General features: G+C 42.5%; 1 protein-coding gene across 13 annotated transcripts in view; it reads left to right on the top strand.

Annotated features, from left to right (window-relative positions):
• msi2b (musashi RNA-binding protein 2b) overlaps positions 1–22,029 on the top strand; it is a 259,405-nt gene that overhangs the window by 142,777 nt on the left and 94,599 nt on the right. For all 13 annotated transcript variants that reach the window (XM_029447406.1, XM_029447404.1, XM_029447400.1 and 10 more), the window contains exon 7: positions 3,064–3,112. In XM_029447406.1, coding sequence (XP_029303266.1) covers positions 3,064–3,112 — 49 coding nt within the window. The remainder of the gene's footprint in view (positions 1–3,063; positions 3,113–22,029) is intronic.

Genomic DNA, 22,029 nt, shown 5'->3' with positions numbered 1-22,029 from the left:
TCCTCCTCTAATAATGTCACAACAACACAGTTCACACATCTATATAATACACTTCCTTTAATAGACCTCACTTCATTTTACAAAGTCTTTCTGCTCTCAGGCAGTAAATGGCTTTACAGTAGCAATGCTATCAATATCACAGTGCAGATATGTGAATGTCATGTTCCATGAAGGGCTCGTGGCGGTTGATGTTTGATGATACCTTTTTTATATATAATTCAAGCCTCTCAGATTTGTGGATTTCGTGGTCTCACTTGTTTGCCTTGATAGCAACAACAAATGAAGTGATTATGGTTAGCTACCTAACACAAGTCATAAACAGTGTTATGTTGTGTCCATCATTTTTGCAGGTGCCTGTGGGTACGATTTTACATTTTGATGAGTTTCATCTCGCCACCAAATCACAGAGTAGACTTCACAAAATGGTTTGCTAATCAATTTCTGTCACAACAGTTGTATTTCAAGAGAGTACCCTTCATTTCTTTGAGTCTATAATAAAAGCAGAATATTCTCCGCTGGCCATTTTGTATGCACTTCTAGCGATGCATGCCATCTCGACTCTTTCTGGCTGTTTCAGTATTACCGTCATTGGATGATAGAAGTCAAATGCTATCCATTTCTGTCTCCCATGTAAATGATCACAGGCTGTCAGCCACACTTGTCAAATTAAACCTTTTACCATAAATGGTAAACATGTCGTTCCATCTTCTGCTCTGTAAATGTGAAGCTTTCATGCTGTCAGATGTGGAGATATTATAAACTGGTTTTAGGAGCAGAATTCCTGCAAAGAAAAAGAATCGTTAGTTTTGTCACATTTAATTCCTGGACAGTGTAATTATCTGACTCTACAGTTAATGTAACAATAGTATTACTGTACTGTACTGTAGAAATAAACAAACAAACCAGAAGCTTCTTCTCACTTCAAACCAACCATCAGATGGCACATTTGTCAGAGACATAGCAAACTTTATTAGTTTTGCTTCATGCGTTGTGTTTGTGTGTTGTGTCAAACTGGTTGTACAGCAGCGCCCACAGCTGTAACGCAAGTGAATTTATACTCATTAACAATTCATTTCTATTCGCCCTTCAGATTTTTACTGTAAAGCTTCACCTAGAGAGTACTTTTTCCTTTCTGGTATGAGCTTTTAGTAAGTGATGCTTCAGATTCAGATGAGTTTGTTCTTGATGATCTGTGCTGCTGCAAACATTTCTGCTGCGACTAAGTTCAGGATTGTATAAGCCCTAACTCTATGCAGGGTTCCTGCAGATCCCTAAAAAGTCTTAGAAGGTATTTCATTCATTAATCTAAAAATAAGGCCTTCATTTTTATTAAAATGTCTTAAATCAATCTTTCACACAAACCTAACAATGCTAAGACATGGGAAGTAGGATTTTATGTTTTTGTTTTGACATTGCGACTTAAAATCTCAAAATCTATGTTTTAAATAATTTACCGAATGCCTCTAGACTCTCGCATTAACGTCACGTGGATGAACCAACAACACTCACATTTTGTTTGTGGCCGATGCTCAGAGCAGATGCACTCTCTGCTAGCTGGCGCCAAATGTGGTACAATAAGCATTTTTGGCAAACGTATCCCTATCATTAATAATTGATTTGGCTTTTCCTCCTTCCTTTGGTTATTGTACAGTTGGTGTTAAACTTCATTTCGAGTGGCTGGCATTAAAAAAAATAAAAAATACATACAATTGTTTTTTTTTGGTATCACTGGTAGAAAATAAAATCCAAAAGTCTTAAATGTAACTTTCTTTGAGCTGTAGGAGCCCCGTCTATGCCGGCATCCACCTGTAAGCTCTGATTCCCCGCCCACTTCAGGTGCGGGGTTCTGTGCACTCATGCAAGGAGCAACAATACTCTGCGTCCACATAATAATGCATTGAAATGCGTTAAATCTAGGTATAGCATAGGTTACTTAAAATCAATATGACTGTTGTTAGCTATATTTGGCATTTTGGAATATTTGTGCCCGTGAGCCACATGTGGCCCGTGAGCCGTGCAGTGTGTAACAGGGCCCAGCAAGCTGTGCCAATGACTTGCGTGCCAAATGTGTGGCAAGAGGGTGGTAGGAACAGTGTGCCAGCGCTAGTCTGCCTGGCTGCCAGGCACTTCTCTTTATCCAATCAGACAGTTCGGCTTGAGTGAGACCCCTATTCTTGTCTCTTCCCATCTCCTCCCGAAGCTTCGTCACCCTCCCGTGAAAAAACACAGGCGCATGCTTGTGTGCACATCTTTCCCCCTGCACAGCATCAAGCCTCCTCGGTACACCGTTACACTTACCTAGAGACCATAACCAGAGTGAATGGTGCAGAGTGTTCCCTCTTTGTTTCTGTCTGCTGCTGCCGCCGTCTTCCCCTCTTTTTTTTGTTTTTATTTTCTTCTCTCCCAGACAAAATGACAGGCTAAATGAGCATGCCTCACTCAGTTTTCTAAGCATTTCTTCAGAGTTATAGAAAGCAGAGTGTGTTTAGAGATCCGTATTTCAGGGACGTGTGAAGGAAATAAATGCTGTCTGTGTGTGGCTTTATTGGACATGATGAGCGATGATATTATGGTGGATGCTGCTGCCGCCGCGGCCGGGAGATGAGGGACGGATCCCATTTGTCTCACGCTCGCTTACTGTAATGTGTCTATCTGTCACTCTCCCCCCCAAGACCGGACATAGGTGTTCATCAAAATAAACATATTGTCCACACACTTCTGTGTTTTTTCCACTGCTTGTCCTCATTGCCACTATTCCCCTCACATGTTTGCCACAGATAATTCAGACAAATGAGTAAAGAAACACAGAGATTGCTTAAATTTCTATTAAAATGATGAGCTACAGACAGAAACTGAAATGGTAACCTGACATAATCCTGTGACCGCGGAGTGATTATGTAGGAGAGAGGTGCTTAGAAAGAAATAAGTGTAAAGCAGCGAGAATATATATTCTAAGAATAATTACAGTGAGAAGAATGAGCTGCGATTCAATGGGGAGAAGGTGACGTGAGGTACTTGCTGAAAAGATTAAGCTAATGTCAGTGCTTTTCTTATGTCTTCCAGGTCGACGACGCCATGCTTATGTTCGATAAGACTACTAACAGACATAGAGGTAAGTGCACAACTCTCTTTCCCCCCCCCAATTTTTTTTGCTGTCTTTCTGAAAGGTGAGAAAATAGTCATTTTATGTCCTTTCCCCATGAGATAACACAGAACAGTTCCAATCTTACATGATATTAGGTGTACCATCTGCTCAACAATGGGAGCGTGTCAAAGTAATCAATAAGCTGGTACGGTGTTTAGAATGTTTGAGCGTGTGTGTGTGTCTGTGATGATGCCGGTGTGAGTGTTTCAGAGAGGTGCTTAAAGGGTGTAAAGATTGTGAGATGGTGGGTGCTGTGCAGTCCGATAACAGCATCTGATAAGACCCAGGAGAAGCACTGACTTTATCGCTTATCTCTCATCGGCCCCTTATCTAAGATGAGGGGACGTTTCTCTCTCATGCAGAGGACTTTCCAAAGACAGGTTTCCTCCCTGCGCCACAATGCAGTGGTGTGTGTTTAAGCCACGCTCACAGGCCCGACTTAACCGCCGGTAAGCACATATAGGGCTGTCACTTATCCCGGAGCCGTGTGCGATGGCTGTTATTGACTATGAATCCTCACATAGGTACGTTAAAGGAACTTTTAGGTGACAGACTGTCCCCGGCTGCGTATGTGTGTCTGTATCATTGCGTGCGCGAGTAGTCGACAGGCTCTGACAGGTATTTCCACAAGAAAAAGGAGCAGACAGGCCTCTGTTTGTCACAGCAGTCAGCTCACTTGTAGGCAGAGCTGGCACCGACTCCGTGTACGGGGCTGAGCGCTGTTTTGCCATTTAGATATAAACCGTATGCAGAGAGAATCCTCCCAACCCGTATAAATGTTTAAGTGCAGTTGGCTCCGATGGAGATCTGTATTGTTTTTTGTGTGCAAAACTGTGTGTGTGTGTGAGCCGGGCGGATGAACTCTTTGAGGCTGGTAAACAGTTCCTAAGTGTGGAACATGTGAACTGCAGTGGAAGTGATCTATGGCTTTGAGGGGATTTTGATCTGTAGTGACAGAACCCAGTGTGAGGTCTGCTTTGAGACGAAGGTTTTTTTCCCTCTCTTATTTCTCCCTCTCCTGTCTGCTGCACTGAGAGGGGATGGGCGCCACGCTCGGGGAGTGTGTTAGGCGTTTGCCTTTGGCCAGCAAAATGCCCTTCAAATGAAGACAATGATGGAGAAACAGCCTCCTTGGCAATTTTTCTGATGACAGTGGACGTATTTATATTGAGTGTGACAGTGAGGCAGGAGGCAGGTGCGGGGCATTCCGCTGTTGCTGTTTCTTCTAACTAGCATTTGGATATTTTGTTCCAAAAGGAAGTTGTAACGGTGGATATTTTCTGCTTTCATCTTAAAAAAAACTGGCCTTCCAGATGAATTGCATAGAATATGACAGAGCCATACGAAAGATTGAATAATTGATCAGAGCCATTGGTGTGATTGTGTAATATTAATGGCTCAGCTGCCCTGTGACCACGGAGGAAAGGACATTGAATATATTATCAGCAAAACCAGTGCCTGGGCCCGTTTTACCGCTGCCTACACATCCAGTAATGGGCATCTGGCAGTCCAAATCAATTTTCCCACCTGTGTTCATTTTTATCATCGAGATTGATTTATGAAAAAATAATTCTGGATTTTCCTGCAGCACTGCAATAGATGAAAATAACACATTCTTTATTTAACAATCCAAATGTTACTCAATGCCATTTTCCAAAAAAAACATGGTGCCTATTCTGTAATTGCAAGTCCTGAAAATAAGAGTTCACTTAGTGGCTCTTATGCTTTGCAAAGCATAGAAATATTACATTATTACAAATAATACATAAAAAATATTCCCCCACCTCTTTTTTTCGTGTTGATTTTGTCATACCTAAAATTATTTTGTAAAAAAAAAAAGGGGGGGGGGGGTCTTCGTGGGTATTTTTGCTGAGGCAAAACAAGAAGAGAGTAGGCAAATGTCCTTGAAGTCAGTAAGCATCTTTATATTTACTCGAGATGTGTGAGGTAAGAAGTAATACTTTTGTTCTACAAGCAAATTAAATATGCTGTAGAGAAGAGACTACATACTTACAGTACTAAGTAAAATGATTCCTTCAAAAAAAGAAAGGACTGGGTATAAAATACACAGCAGTTAAATGTGATCTCCTTTAGTTAGTCCTGCTGTGGCACACAATGACTTCCACATCACCTCATTTGAATTTTATCGCAGTGCCTTTTTTCCCCATTAAGCTTCTTTTTTTTTTCATAGAGGCTGTATTGTATATTACGATAATGCATTGTATTTTGTTTGGAAGAGTTCATTGTGTATGAGATGCATGATCGACACTTGATTGTAAGTGGGTTTTCTTTGGGGCTGTGGTGAATTGGATAGAGGACAAACGTCACACTCCACTAGTAGCAGCATTGTCCTTCAGACGGTCCCTGCGAGGCTGGCCAAACGACAGCCAGAGGAGACATTCTCTCCCCTTCTCGTTTCGCTCTGTACTTTTTCTAACTCTCTATCTCGCCCAGTCATTCATTCTTATTCTTTTCCTCCTTTTCATTTACACAGTCTCACTATTTCTGTCCCCACACCATCTCCCGGCCCTGCCTGTCTTCGCCATCTCTCCATTTTTCTCTCTCTCTGTCTCTCTTGCTAGAGGACACTCGCTGTAAGCAAAGCTCCTCACAAAGGCGCACGTCGCACACCATCTCCTTGGCATTTAAAGGAGTAGAATACGGCCAATTGTGTTGGAAATTGAACTCTCTAAAGCCTCCCTTCCCACTGCAGCAGTTCATTGTGGGTGAGTTCAGTGTCTTTGGTGAGCAGCTTGGGCTGTCCAGAGGTTGATGCCAGAGGGCGCTTATTGTTCCATGTTCTACTGCAGTGTCCCCGCCACACCGCCTCCCTTCCACCTTCCCTTCCTCTCCTGACACCAATTTTGTGACAGAAAAGAGAAAATCAGGAATGTGTATACCATAAAACTTCAAGACCCAATCAGATACTGAATCCCTTGTAGTAGCCGGGTGTGGCTACGCGTTTAGACAAATGAACGCAGGTCTCAATTAGACACAGGGTAGGTTTGTCAACATGGACATCTTGCACATCGTTAGACCGGTTAGATTATCTACAATCCAACTGTTCAGTTCATTTTACAGAAACCATTGGGCAGCAAAGTATAATTCATTGAGATTTACCGGTATGGTAAACAAGAGAGGTGAAAGAAAAGTGTTGACTACTTGTGTGTCTCTTCTTCAATTATTTATATTCCTTTAGTTCTTAAGGGTCCACCAATCAAAACAATCTAACGTTTTTCATAAGGAATAATCAAAGTTGTAAATATTGTGTGTGTGTGTGTGTGTGTGTGTGTGTGTGTGTGTGTGTGTGTGTGTGTGTGTGTGTGTGTGTGTGTGTGTCCTGAGACAAGGTCAAAAGCCCAGCAGTCACAGACTATGCATACCAGTCATCATCCCCCCCTACCCTCAACATGACTCTGCATGCCACCCTGGTTGACAGTACGAGCTACACTGGTGGGAAATAAAATCTTTTGGAATCGCTGAGTCCAAATCATTCTGTCATCTGTTGCCTGCTCCCGTCCTGTGGGCTGACATTTGATTTATGATCTGAAATGTGATTTTACTGTCAAACACAATGGGTAGTACCAAGGAGAGCGTTGCTGAGGTGAGACTAATGGCATCTCTTAGAGGAGGGGACGGAGGCCTCGATGGCAGAGTGGCAACTATCGTTATCCGGCAAAGCATTGAGGTTTAATTAGTAAGTTAAAGGTACAGTAGATGATAGATGAATTCTTTGTCTTGCTACTCGCACGCATCCTTCATTAAGTGCTACTCTGCCACACCATAATTAGCCCTCCTTCTACACCACATTACCACTCTCTTCATCAACACATCTCTCTGTAGCATAATTCCACACACATAATCCACGCAGGACCTTTTCAAGGGGAAATGTACAGTATAGATATACAATCCCTCTGATTTGATTATTCACAAGCAGCTTCTCTGCATCACACGTAATCCACGCAAATCCAAAAAAGATAAGTACATACAATGCCAATTAGTACATTGCAATTCCAAAGCTAAATTACACTCTTACGATTATAAGTAGCTGATTAATTGGGTCAAAACTGCATGCCACAGTCAGTGATTGTTTGAATCATGCTCTGCAAAAATCTCTACTGCTATAAATCAGTGTCATCCCTGCAGTTTCCATCAAGTATTTAGTTTCCAGCAAGTTTTTTAGTTAATTACTGCAAGTAAAAATTTTGAAAGTGGCACCTATATCTATTCTGGCTGACACGTGCATTCTTTTTTACCTTTTTAATTACACCATTAAGAAAGATGATGAAACCCTAGTGTAACTTTTCTTTCATATTGTTTTACAATAGTTTGTAACCAGACAGCACCCGTTAGTGTGGCTTTATAATGACTGTGTGACTGATCGTAAGCCAAATTCCTTCTTTATTTGAATGATGCAAGTATTAGTAATATGCAACAGTGTTGGGGACCGGGATAAAGAAGTAGAGGCTGAATTGTTTTTAATCACAAAGCTGCTTTGTATAAGGGAGCCAAATGAGCGAGGCCCATATTAGAAGCCATGTTCCTGGAGAAGAAGGGGATTCTTGGTTTTTGTGCGAGGACAGGTCCAATGCTGTGTGAATTTGTGTATAGCCTTTTTTTTCTATGGGCTTAAAAGGCTGGTTTTCTTCTTGGCAGACAAACAGAAGACTGCATTGTGTGTGTCTGTAATCTCTTTACCTGGATTGGCAGCAAAGCTAGCAAGTGCAGCTCCCAGTGTGGAATTGGCGCTGAGGATAAAATGTCACACTGAGCGAGTTGCCTTCCAAACAACCAGAAACTGGTTGTGTCTCTGTGAGACTGTGTGTGGAATGGAAGGCACCGTGCAGCTTTTTGTTTTCAATTCGTGTGTCTTTGAATTTTACAGCCATCTTTGTAAGCAATGCGGACAAGACACCCAAGCTTATGAATATGCAATATCCAAATTTCTAACACAATCATATGATTATTTAGTGGTTGTGGTGTTTTGTGTCTTTGTCACAATTTCATAACTATGCTGTATAGAGCAAAAGATTTTGCCCTGGGATATACAAGCTCATGCAACAAAAGCTTGAGCGGTATTAGGTGTCATTATACACCAACTATTTGACATAAATTCGCCTCTCCTGCCTCACTGGGTGCAAAGCAAAAAATAATTGGCCTCATTATCTTTCATCTCTTTGGCATATTACATTCATTATTTTATACAAAGAGTCCTGTAACCTGAGGAAGCTGAGCTGCGCCTCCACAGGTTAACTGTTGCTCCCTGAAAAAGCCCCGGTGTTTGACGTCACCACAATGCCTCATCAGCCACCGGTGCTAGGGATTGAACATGGCCGACTGAGCAGAGGATGTCTGTCTGCAAAGTGATTGCTGGCTCATTGACTGAGTAGGAGAGGAGTGTGGGGGGGGGGGGGGGGTGGGAGAAACAAGTACAGTTAGAGAAGAAATGGAAAGGAAAAGAAGAGAATGGAAAGAAGGGGGACTGAGAACAAGAAAAGTAGAATGTAGGCATGGTGAGGGAGAAAAAGAGAAGGAAATAAAGAAGGAGTGCCTCAGTGGGAAGCCTCCCCTGCTGGCTCCTCTGGCTGGAAGCTGCTGCCGATGGCTTCAAAAGAGCGCCAGGCAGTCTAGGCCTCCGCTTCTAGCAATTAGAGATCACTCCAGCGGATGCCTCCTGGCCAGCCTGCAAATCCCTCAAAAATACCCTCTGATTACTACTGTAGGACACAGGCTGTTTACCAAATGGATCTAGCACTGCTGAGAGTGAGGTTTGATAATGCCTTCTTTTGTTCAGGCAAGAGAGGGAGCAGGGTCATTGGAGTTTTAAAAATGGCAGCGACTTCAGAGATGAATTTCCACCAGCAGAATAAATAAAAAGTGAACCAATTCCTTAATTCCCCATCCTAATAGCTCTCGAAGCTGTTTTTACAAGAGAACAAAAAAAACGATTTGAACACCAGCACTTTAAGGCCCTGTCACACATATCCGTATGACAGAAACTTATGCCGGCGCATACGAAGATTTGTCCAAATACGTCCAACTTTTCATCGTATCGGAAAAGTGAACATATACAGATACGCATGTCTAACCTATTGATAGCGCTATCACTTACTTATACTAAATGTAACAGACGAATACCCAACGAATGCATAAGATATACAAAAATATGGCGTATACAAAATATGGGCAACACGCTGGTGTACGTAGATATAAGGTAAGGTATAAGTAGCATTCGTTAAGAGCTCACTGAGTTACGCTGGGGTGCGTTGTTGAACGCTGATGTTTTGAGCATGTTCAAAATTACTGGACGTAACCGGCGTGTGTTTCATAAGATATGCAGACGTTACGTTACGTTAGACATACGTGAATACGGAATACGTACGTGAATATTTACCTACGTAACTACAGTACGTGAATACTTTAGATATAGGCTACGTCGGCTGACGGTGAATGCTACAGCCAATGTATTGATAACGAGTGGATAACCTATTCCTACCCTATATTAAGATGATGCCTGACGACGGAGTCATTTATTAAACGTGTTTCTACAGTACAGCTAGCGTTCAGCATGTCTAGCCGTTCTCCAGCATCAGCATGACGTGAACCAGGTGGCACTTTTCCAGCTCCGTTGGCCAGAAGCTCTGATACGTTTTAAATAAGTAAGTGATACGCTATCAATGTTTCAACACCGCTGTGGAGAAGTTGGACGTGTTTGGACTCTGACACATTTTGAGCTACTTTTCATATACGCCGGCATGTTTCTGCTATACGGAACTGTGTGACAGGGCCGTATGTCTGGCGTGTTCGGCGTATCGTCTGCTGTCCTTCAAACGATCACAACATACCCTTAATTTATATCAACCTATTGCCGATATTTCGTATGCGCCGGCATACGTTTCTGTCATACGGATATGTGTGACAGGGCCTTTAACGAGTGCCAGGTCTTCTTTGTTGATTAATTCCCCACAAACTGCCAATCCCTTTTTTAAACAACTGAATCCCTGTTGGTTCCACAGGAGCTGCAGTGTTTACACATCGCAGCTCTGTGACTACTGTACAGCAGCACTGATGCACACTAAAACAATCCGCCGCCGTGCCTGACTTAACTGATTGACACAGCATCCACATCAAGTGGAATCCGACATTCCTTGCATTGCTTTAGCCTTCCAACACGAGCGGGCATATTCCTTGCTGTATTCTCTCACCTTGACAGAGCTGATATTAGCGATTAGTGTGAATGTCATTTAAATGGCAGAGCTAATCATACACTCTGGGTCCACCTCCACCACCTGAGGGCCCCTCGCCTTGGCCCCTAATTACAGTGACAAAGGAAATGATATGTTTAGCCACTCTTAATAACTGCTGCAGCTCATCAGCTCCTAGACTATAGCTGGCTCTGTGGCAAACTTGCGCCTCACTAGGGAGGCGTAGCAGGGAGCCTGGCCTCTGGCCCTGCTCCTTCCTCTTCAGAGTGTTTGTTGTGATCCACATCCTGACATCGGTGACCCTACAGACTCGCCTCAAAATCAACAGCAGCAGTACAGTCGTAGCTGTGTACAGTTCTGTGATGAACCCGGCGAAACGTCCCTGACAGGTTGGTGATTAAATGGCAGAGAATCCTCCGCTCCTTGTCACCTGTCTGTTTTCTCCTGCCCCCTGCTGACATCTGCCCCTCTGTGTGTGTGTGTGTGTGTGTGTGTGTGTGTGTGTGTGTGCGTGTGCGTGTGCGTGTGCGTGCATACCGGATGGGTTTGGTTTTGAATTAGAGTATGCTGTGCCGACCCTGCATGGCCACTGCATGGGGAAGGAGGATGAAGGCAGGAGATTGTGGAAGAAAGCCTGGGGTTTTAATCTCTTCCCTATGTTTATCTCACCACCAGGAGACAAACCATGTGCCATTAAAAACATCAGGTACTCCCACTGGTTGGCTTCACGGCAGCACCTCTGAAGACGTTTGAAGGACAAAATGAAAGGGACAAAAATGTGCAAAAAGGCACATTTGTGTATGATAGGCATGGTCTCATTTGTGTGTGTGTGTGCATTGGAAAGCATATTGATAGGAATTTTCCTTAGATATGGAGTATACAGTATGGGAATGAGAAGCCAGTTTGTTATGCACACATGGAGTCCACACTGCATATTTGCACTATATATTCTTAAAAGCAGAGAAGAACTTATTTGACCAGAAATAAACAAACATCTTTGGCCTCAGCTGCTGCCATTGGGAATCAGTCTCTTCAGGAAATGAAAATGCCAGCTTGGAATTGTCATCATATTGAGAGTAAGCCAACCTTTGACCTTGTAATACCACCACAGCTTCTCTATTTGTGACCTGCTGGATGCTCTTAGAAAGTGAAACCATCAGGGAGGATCTACTGCTCACATCATCATTCTCGGAACACCTAATAGTGGATTTACCAAGGTTAAACCTCCTGTGAGATTGCAGCCACCGTGACCTGGAATACTGAGTTTACATCCACTCACACACAAATGCGCACACACACAATAAGACACGCACACGCACCGCTTGTGTGAGGACGCAAGTTTGTTTGAAAGCACGTTCTGCGCGGGCGAGCTCACCTTAATCCGGATAATATGCAGCTATTACAAAGTGTCAAAGTCGTGATATAAAAAAAAAAAACTGAAATAGGTTCTTATATCTGCAAGAATATAGTTTTTTCATCTAATGTGCATGAGACTGTTCCAGAGACAGACAGGGGAAGCTTCCCCCTGCATTGTCCTCTGTATTTTTACAGCCTGATTGGTGCCTACCGAGGCGTCTTACAGCTGAGCGCAGCACATGAGGGAATTATCTAAGTGTCTGCTTTGCAGTGTTAGTGAAATACGTCGCTTTTTGTCTTTGTAAGATTTTTAAACCACGCTGATCGCATGGACATGTTTTTGATAGCCTCCACGCCGACAGACGCGCCGCACAGTTGTCCTCCTTTGAAGAGTAAACCATTTTCAAAAATGATTTCTACTGATTTTGTAGATATGTAAAAGTGTTTCTGATGCAAATTGTTGTTGTAAATGACTTATCAGATTTAAAAATAAGAGAAATGTGCTTCCTTTTGTTCAGGTGAAAAGTGAATATGTCACAGAAAAAGCAATGGCTGCAATAAAAGCTTAACCTTAAGCTTAAGGTTAAGGTTAACAACAGCTTTACAACATGGAATATACAGAAATCTGACATGTCATAATATATCAGTATTGTGTAACAGTGGGTAGTATTTGAGATTAATTTACATTCATAGATTACTTTTAAAACAAGTCATTGGTGTTTTACTTTTAAGAAAAATCACAATTATTTCTCTTGCTCCTATTTATGAAAACACAGTTGGGACTGTTGTGTTGAGCGGTATGTCTTTGAATTTTAAAATGATAAAAGCTATCAAATTCCAAAAAAAGAAGACAACATAAAACTATGGAGCCTCAGCTCAAATGCTTTGAAGTTAGTGTTTTTACCGTCCCTCCTAAGTGCAGTCAGAAATACACCAACCCACACGGCTGTAAATCACAATCGGCTGCTGAGCCGCAGCAATCACTTCTCACAGAAAGATTGCAAGTTGAATTAGATTACATCACCTCAAGTCCAGGCTTCTAATCTTAGGATAAAGTGGAAAAGAACAATGTTCTTTATGCTTTGAGGGTCAAACTGAGTGTCTTATGCCATTCTAAGTGTTTTTCCCAACATAGCCGTCGTCAAAGCAATTCTGCCGCCTCCGCTGTATACTGGCATGCTGCCGTGACGTTTGATGTTTATTTGACCAACTTTCGCAGCTCCTACTGTACTTGCAGCTGATTGGCCTCCCACACCCCTGCTGGTTTAACACTTGAACAGTTGTGGGAGGCTCTTTTTGAAGTGAAGCTTTTAAAAAACAGAAGCAGCCAAAAACAATCACAGCACTGCAGGGTACATCCTGGCACTGACTGGTATGTTGCCAGACAAGATAGATTATTTCAAGTCCGTAAACAAAAAAAAGCAAAAACAGCAATTTTGTCTGGCGTCATGAACAATGAAGCATCGGTAATAAGCAACGACTCAGAAGGGACACATGGTGTCTGTCCCCATATTCCCCAGAAGCCTTCAGGCTGCTTCATGGATCTGTAAGAGCTAGGAACTTGACATGTCTGAAACTGGCACACAAACACACTTAAACCATTATATGACGATTATGTCCGACAGAAAATAAAGTTGCATTTGAATAGCTCCCTTACATCACAACAATGTCTTTATGCCTCCCCATCACACAGCTGCTGTGATGACCCTGTGATGGTCAGTTATGCCTGTCTCTGTGTGTGTGTGTGTGTGTGTGTGTGTCTGTGTCTGTGTGTGTGTCTGTGTGTGAGTGTGCCTCCACACTGTAATAAAGGTTGCCTAGCCAAGCGTAAGTGTCAGGATGGAGATGCCTGGCTCATTAGGTACCATGGCAGGATAATGTATGAACAGAGCTTGTGAAGAGAGAGTGAGCAAGAGAGAAAGAGGGGAACAGCCATTGTTCTTTCTCTTCTCTCTCCTCTCTTGTCTCTCCTCCTGCTCCTCCTCCTCCTCCTCCTCCACTTCTTTCCCCGCTGCCAGTTTCTTCTTTGTGTGTGTGCGCCTGGGGATATTTAGGCTCCCTGGTCACATTATGCCCTGTTTTTTGATGCAGAGCTGCCACTCCACGGGTTTATAGCATTTATTCATAAATTAATTATTTTATTGGTTTATTAAATTTAATTCATTGCGTCTTGCATGATGCTTGTTTTGCGGCTCTGTTGCTCGATTGACAGGTTGCCAGTCATGGTAAGATTCCATATCCCATCGGCGTCATGCAGCAGCACGTTGCTAATTGAGTTGAATGCGTAGCTCGTCTCTCCTCAGTGAATCCATCTGTCGCCGTCTTGTCATCAGTTTGTTCGCACTTGACAGGTTCCAAGTCGGTCTTTCTGTGTTTAACTGTGCGCTTCTGTGTAGGTGTGCTGTGTGTTTTAGTTTATGCAGGGAAGTGCGTGTGTTTGCGTATGTGCGTCTGTGAGCATGTGTGTAAAATGGGTTGCTGCCTAGGGCCCCATTCCCTGTATTCTGTGGCGTGCCCTGCTGTAGAGTCCCACAGAGAACAAGCCCTCAGCCAGTCACCCTCTTCATACAACATTGGCCGCTACACACATATTTATACAAACAGCATGGGTCCTTGAAATCCTTGAAGGTTTCTGAATTTGGAGGGGGAAAAATCAATGCTTTGGAAGTTTTTGAAAATGGACATTAATAGACGAGGTTAACGTTAGTTTGTGAGGTACATTCTGCCATCTCCTGCAGTTGCATCATTGTTTCACGCGCCACCTGCCTTGATAAAGTGTGGCGGTCGCATGCGTGCATCGGTGTTTGAAGTCCAACGAAGCAGGTTAAACAGCGGCAAGCAAGCGAGAAAGGTAACGTTAAGTGAACCTTCAGCTATGTCCGGAAAATGAAATTCCATAAATCATGGCTCACATTTACAAAGACTGGCTTGTTTAAGATCCGCCGGACATCCATGTGGCCCTATGAAGAGCCTTCTGCAAATCCATAGATGTTCACGCCATGATCTAGATCCGTCTCTCAAACCATGCCTTTTTGCGTCCTTGAATTTGAGGGAATTGGACCTTGAAAGTCCCTGAAAAGTCCTTGAAGTTAATGTTTAAAAAGGTGGGGAACCCTAAAACGCACAGGCGTAATGCATCATGATCTGCAATGAATCTAAATTTGTGAAACATAAAGGGGTCAGGGATGACATCTCACATCATTAGGCTTCTTTTTCTGGCTACTCCAGCTTTCTCTAGAGACCCTTGACATGTCAGCCCATCAATAGTTCATGAGGTTACAAAGGAATTCATGTGGGATGACGACATGATTATTATGCCTTTTGTTTGAGTTTTTGCCTCCAAGGAATTGGCAGTGTAATTGGAGATAAAGCGATGCTACGTGTTTGTTTGTCTGCGTTCATTCATGTGTGAACCCCGTAGTCGTGTAAATGCTCGCTTTTGGGCCTGATCTTTATTGGGCTCGTGCTGAGACAGACTGAACTTAAAAGACAAGCGTGTCTGTGTGATGTGTTCTCTCCATCAGTAGATAGATGGCGTCTACAGTGTGTTTTACCGCCACACCTTCATCACCGTCTTTCATCGCTGCTGCCAGCCCCTCTCTGCTCCCCGCTCTGTTCTCCCAAAGTTGTGTGTGCGAGAAAAGATGGAAAAGAGAGACATAAAGAGAACTCAAGCGCGCGTGAGGAGGAGAAGGTGTGCGTCGTACGTGTACGTTGATGGCACTTCACACAGCAGCGTGTGTCCTGGCTTTGATACAGTACGAGCATGCTGTAAGACGAATAAAGATTGTGCGCTGTTTGAAAGAGGAGGTTCACTGCGCTCCTCTGTCAGCCAGCTTTGGGAGGGGATTCTGTCTAGAGGAGAGCCTTGAATGTTTTTTTGTAGGCCCCGAGTGTTTCTCGATACCTCCAGAGGCAGCTTTCCTCGCCTGCCTGTGTGTGAGCGATTGTGTCTCTCTGTGTTTGTGTACTTGGAGCATGTGGGAACCAACTCCTTACGCACTACAAATGAGCAGCTGCCTTATCATCAATCCCGCCTTTCACGCTTATGTGAACTTCATTATAACAGATACTTGCATACACTCAGAGGGTTGCACACGTGCATGAATGTGCACAAACACACACACACACACACACACACATTCACACATGCGCAACTCTTTTTCCAAACTGCCACAGTTGAAGAGCAGTTGCATCAAAGGCAGCTGTCTCTCATCTCACTTTATCTTCGTCATCTTTTCCTCTCTTAACTCTTCCTCGCCTTTCTGTCACTTCACACAATCTTTTTTTCTTTTGCTCATTCCCTCGTGCGCCTCTCGCTCTTTGTTTCCTACCCAGTCTCTTTCTCACCTTTGCCTCTGTCTGCTCTACCTACCTGCCAGGGATTTCTCCTCCAAAGAGAAGTGATGTTTTTTGTACATTTTCATGTCCCATTTCTCGAGAGTTTACTTTTTATTTATTTTGAAATGCCGCATCAAAGGATTCGTATAACATGTTTCTTCTCTGTCCACCAACCTGCAACACCCAGTCCCACCTCCACCCCCGCCCCAATCCATCAGACAGCAGCAGCCAGCCTCACAGACTCCTGCCTCATTTCTCATAAATTAGTCTTACCTCTCACACACTTTCTCTTTTGTTTCTCGCTCTTACTCATTCCATTCTCCCCATGCCCTCTCCCGCCTTCCATCTCTCTCTGGTCCTCACATTTCATTTTTCTTCCCACAAATGCCACACAGCAGTCCCTTAAGAAATGTCATTTCTGTCTTCTCCTTTTGTTCTGTAATTTCTCCATGTCCCTCCCTTTTCTCTTGGGAATTCATTTATCGTACGCTGTTCTCCTGTCCCCAGCTCTCTGATCTCTCTGTCTCAGTCTCACTCTCTATGTCTGTCTCTCTGTCTTTGTCTCTGACACTCCCCCGCTCCATTTCTCTCCTTTTTCTCTCTCTTTTCTTCTACCTCCTACACACAGGTAATTCAGTGTAATGTGAAATGGCATATTGGCACGATGGTGAGGTGATGTAAATGTTGCCAAATCGTGGAATTAATAACGACACAAAAGAAGACACATTTGTATAAAACATTTGTCTTTGTCTATCCTTTAAATTATCTATTTATTTATTTAGCCTTTTATCTACCGTAGTTGATTAATGTTAATGAAAAACTGCATTGTTGAGGTAGAATCTATGTAACAAATGTGTAAACTTGGGTCGCATTAGTTGAACAGTAAGATTGCCAGAGTTGGGCCCATTCACATAACACTCATCATTTCACAGAATTGCTAACACCTGAAAACTAGTTCTATAGTGTCCGTTCATATTTACATGTGCAGAGTTTAGATACCACTGGTAAAGATAGCAAATTAGCATTGACACTCACTTTGCATAGCCAGCAAGCACAGATAAAAAAGTCATTTTTACCCAGAACAATTGTCAGTTATCTTTCCCCTCTAGTATTCGTGAGATAATCCCTGTCACAGAGAGACGTTCAGATCAAGCTTGGATGCTTTAGAGGAAATTGGTAAGATGTATCACAGAAATTCAATGCTTCAAATTTGATTCTGATTCTTCTGTGCGGGGTAAACCATCACACGCTGCACACATGCTCCCAAGTTGTCGGAGAACCAATTTGTTAGGCCTCTGACAACAGACGAGCCGGCAATATGAGAACGCACAGGTCCTACGCCTGATGTTAAAACACATTTGTCAGATTTGTGTGGAGAAATGTATTTATGTTCAGTTGAGCAGGTTTGAATCCACAGTTTCATCACGCTGTCTCTGGCGTTGACTTGAGTAGCTGATTTTAGGGTAAAAATCCAATTTAATGTATCTGGCATTTGATGTGGATCCATAATGTAATGCTTGTGGTCAGTTGAACCTGGCATGCACTGCTGGTGGTCTTTCTTTGAATCTTTAACATGGCTCTACTCAACACTTTGTGCACATACGGCCTTCTCTCTGTCACTGAGCCTGTTTTTGTCCAACCAGAAGTGACTCTTCCCCGGTGGATCTCGGTGAAAAGATTCCACTTGAGAACAGTTCTCTGGCGTGCAGGCATGCAGGCACTTGTGTTCCATCAAAATGCTAATAATATCATCTGCAATATCCAGAGCAATATTATTGTAGTGCTAATTGGTGAAAAAAATTGTTGATGAGAGCACCTGCCCACCCCACTACTCAATTATTTTTTAATTACAATGGCTGTAATAAAAGGGAACAAATTGTGTAATGATCAATGTTTCTTCGGTGCAGCGACAGTTTTGCTCTTATTTGCTTTAGCGAGGCCATGTGTGGCTCATTTAGATGGCAGGGAGATACTTGTGTTTAAGTGGAGCAGCTGAATGTGGGCCCTCAGGAGAGGAACTTCTCTTCCCTTGGTTTTTATGCAGCAAGATTTCTTTTTCACACCACATGTTTTCAGAAGTGGTGATATGTTCCACGCTAACCCCACACCTCCTTGTGGTTTCAGTCTTGAGAGGCTTGCTTCGTCATACATGTGTGGGAGATATAGTAGGGAGACAAAAATGCAAATTAAGAAGTTTGTATAAATAGAGTTGCACTGACGATTTGTTGAACCAAGTGGGAGGGAAAATCCCTTATTTTGAAACAATCCCAGCCTTCCAAATAGTCAAATTAACTTTTCCTGCAGCAGTGGCTAGTGAGAGGGGGTAATTAATCGCTTCTTTTTGGGAGTTCTTTCCTAGTATGTGTCAGTTTTTCTGGCTGCCTTCAAAGTGATAATGCTCTCTGGCTGTTGCCCCCGGGGACTGCTCCATCTTATTAACTTGTCTTTGGAGACAGAGCTGCCATGCAGCCTGCTTTACTGCCTGCAGGGATGGAGAAGGACCACTAACTTTTTCACTGTCTTCTTCTACACCAAACATTTACTCCTCACTGTATGTGTTTGTATTCACATGTGGATGGCTGTGTGTGTGTGTGATCTCGTACACCAACTGACACAAGGAGGGAATAGTTGGGCAGTCAGGAGACAATGATTAAGTATAATCACTTAGTCTTTGTGGTGGATCGTAACTGCAGTCTAAGGCTGCGTTTGACTACACACAGTTGTCAATGTTGAGTTAAAGAGGGTAGATCCAGATCCAGGGTTGTGAGTAAAGATGCACCAATCTAATGCTGGGTATCTGCCAATACCGAACATAGATCAGATACCAGCACTCTCTTTCTCCCACATTTCTACTGTATACTTCACTGCGTGGAAGCATTTTTATGTATCGTGAGTTGCAGCCAAGAATTGCTGTGTAATAAAAACTGAGTTGGCAGCCTGCCGTGACTGGATGAATAATTGTAATTGATAGGGGGAACCCCACATTTTATGATGACATTGACAAAGAAACTGTATTTAATGTAAATCAGTCGTGTTGGGGCCAATAACTTAACCTCTTACTGTAAAATTAGCCTAAAATGCCTATCTAAGGAAAACCCAAAGTATATTGAAATCTGTTCTTGGACCATTTGGAGTACATGGAGTCTCACTGCTAATGTGAAAGGATGGAACAGCAGTATGTGTGTGTTTATTGATGTGTTAATGTGTTTTGGACTTTGTTCAGGATCGGATCATCTGTTAATTTGCCAATGTTTATCCCGAGATCATAGATTTCTGACAATGTAACACGGCCGTATTTGTTTATCAATCGGTGGATTACTGTGAGGCTTCGCAGGTGAGTTGCCTCAATGTTGTAGGTGTTGGTGGTCTGACAGAGGCGTTGATAGTATCTGCTGTTATGAATGTATCTTGAAATGGTTTGCATCAATCAAATCACAAAAATCTTAGCTATCCAAAGATATGTTGCATAAGTAAATAGCAGTAGTGTACATGGACCATAGCCGGGACTAATTCCCACGAGCCGTCCATATTTTAAGAGGTTAGTAAGGTCAGTATTGGCGTAGACACCAATCCGTAGTCGTGAGCACAATAAAACAATCATCATAACCAACATAACACAACACATTCACAGTCCTGGGGTCATCCATAGCTGTCACCAACCAGAATGGCTGTCATTGAGATTGTATTGATGATTTAAGTGGACACATGGACATGTAGCAGGTAGGCCCGCAGACAAACTAATAAGGGTGGAAGAACATGCACAGGCATGGATCCTTGTCTAAATAAACATTGCAAACCAAGAATTTTGACAGGAGGACTTTAGGCACTCGGATGTATCCATTGCTGCAGTCAGCCCAGAGTTGTCCTTGGTGCCTCTGGAGCTTATCTGACCAGTGGATATTACGTGTTGCTATAGCTCTCAATCACTCACTTTCAGCAGTAAGAGGATGCTTTAATACTGCACTTTTCCTTTTTGTAAGCTGTTGTCACGGCCGTGGGGGTTGTATGTATAGGGAATAGGATTGGCACGGACACGCAACATGACATGTTAAAAGAAAACTGTCCAAGACACCTGAACACCTGTGTTAGAGACTTCCAAAACTGTGTGTGTGTATGCACACACTCAGCAGCCTATAGCCCAAAATACCAAAATTGGCTATTTACTTTCCTTTGTTTCCACCGCACCCCATTAGTTTTAGTATGTGACAGTTTTGTCATTGTGTTTTATATGGGCATCTTTCATAGTTCCACTTCTAATAAAACACAAAATCATGTGGTACTCAGGTTAAAGTAGCACTCTCATGAGCAGGAGGAAGACAAATGGCAGGTGTCTGCAGCGCAGCCTGTTAATCCCATACACATTAAGTGTGCCTGAAAGGACGCACTATATGGAAAGAGAACTGTCCCAGAGCATTGAATTTAAAGCAGCGTAATGTAAAAGCAAACCTCCTCCATGCTGTTTACTTAATGTTGAGCTGAGTTTGTATTTGCTTAGAAAATCAATCTTTACCAAATGTAGACAAATTAGCCAGCATAAATTAGCCAGAGCATATTCATTATGGCCATCTCTCAGAGGAATACAGCACACACTGCAGTGTCTTTATCATTTAACTGCACTATCATAAATGTAATCATGTATTTTATCTGTCTGATGGTGATAAACGCTGCCTCTTAACTATTTTATAGTACCAATATGCAAGTACACACCCTAGTATTAAAAAATGATGGTGTATCTTTTTTGAACAGAAGATATTCCATTTATTTTAGGTGGCTTAACCTCAGTTTGAGCCCTTCTGAGCTCATTTTTCAAACCACTTCTTATCCTGCTCGTGTTCAGCTTCTGTGTTATTGTCCTGTCTTTCATGCATCAATAGATGGATTATTATACATCCCTATTTGTAATTGGAGGGCAGGTTAGACAAGAGGATAATTAAAAAAGTGTTTGTTGCTACTCCGTCTATTTTCTGTTACTTTCTTGACGTGTGCGTCTCGCTGTGTTTCTGTGCCCTCCTTTGTCCTCCAAGTTAATGTTGTTGATGTGGCACTTAGTGAGGACACACAGACTCGCTGACAAACACACACACACACACACACACACACACCAACACTCCCACATACGCAGTTGTGGAAGAACCTACTTATGGATATGAATACAGCGATGCAAACCTAAGGCTGATATGTCAATTGTCTGAAAATAAATAATCCTTTTGATATTGATTAATCGTTTTTCGGTTTGTTTGTTTGTCAGCAAAAACTTCCAGACATATGCTGGTCCAACCTAGAGCTGCAATTTATGATTATTTTCATTATTCATTAATCTGCAGGCTGTTTTCTCTATTAATTGTTTGGTCTGTAAAATGTCAGAAAATAGTGAAAAATGTCCAACCCAGTTTCTCAAAGCCAAGGTGATGTCTTTAAATGTCCAAAACCCAAAGATACTCTCTTAAATATGATATACAACTGAGGAAAGCAAGAAATCTCCACATTTACTTTACTTACTTTAACGATTAATCGATTATCAATATAGTTGGCAATTATTATTTTCTATTATTCTGTTAGTCGACTAATCATTGCAGGTCTAGTCCAAGTTTCACAAATGTGAGGATTTTCTGCCTTTCCCTGTTTTTTTTATTTATCATTGAATAGTTTCGGGTTCTGGACTACTGTTTGGATAAAACAATCCATTTTACAACACATAAAAGATGGCTTTGAGAACTCTTAATGGGCTTTTTTTTTAACAAAGTCTTAAATAAATCAATTAATCAAAAATTAAACCTACTGTAAATCATCAGTTGCTGCCCAAAGCAACGGACTTAATTACTGTGGGTCTGGTGGTAACCTTTGTGTCTTAGACGACATGTATACCCTGTCTAATGAAAGCTAGAGATAACCACAATAGAATTATTCTTTCCTCGGGAAGGCTCACACGGTAGCAGGAGAGATAATGTTAGAGCTCAGACAAAGAACAATATTGCATGGGCT

The sequence above is a fragment of the Cottoperca gobio genome, chromosome 14 (genome assembly GCF_900634415.1).
Source record: "Cottoperca gobio chromosome 14, fCotGob3.1, whole genome shotgun sequence".
Lineage (NCBI taxonomy): Eukaryota > Metazoa > Chordata > Actinopteri > Perciformes > Bovichtidae > Cottoperca > Cottoperca gobio.
This window is presented reverse-complemented; position numbering and strand designations above follow the sequence as displayed.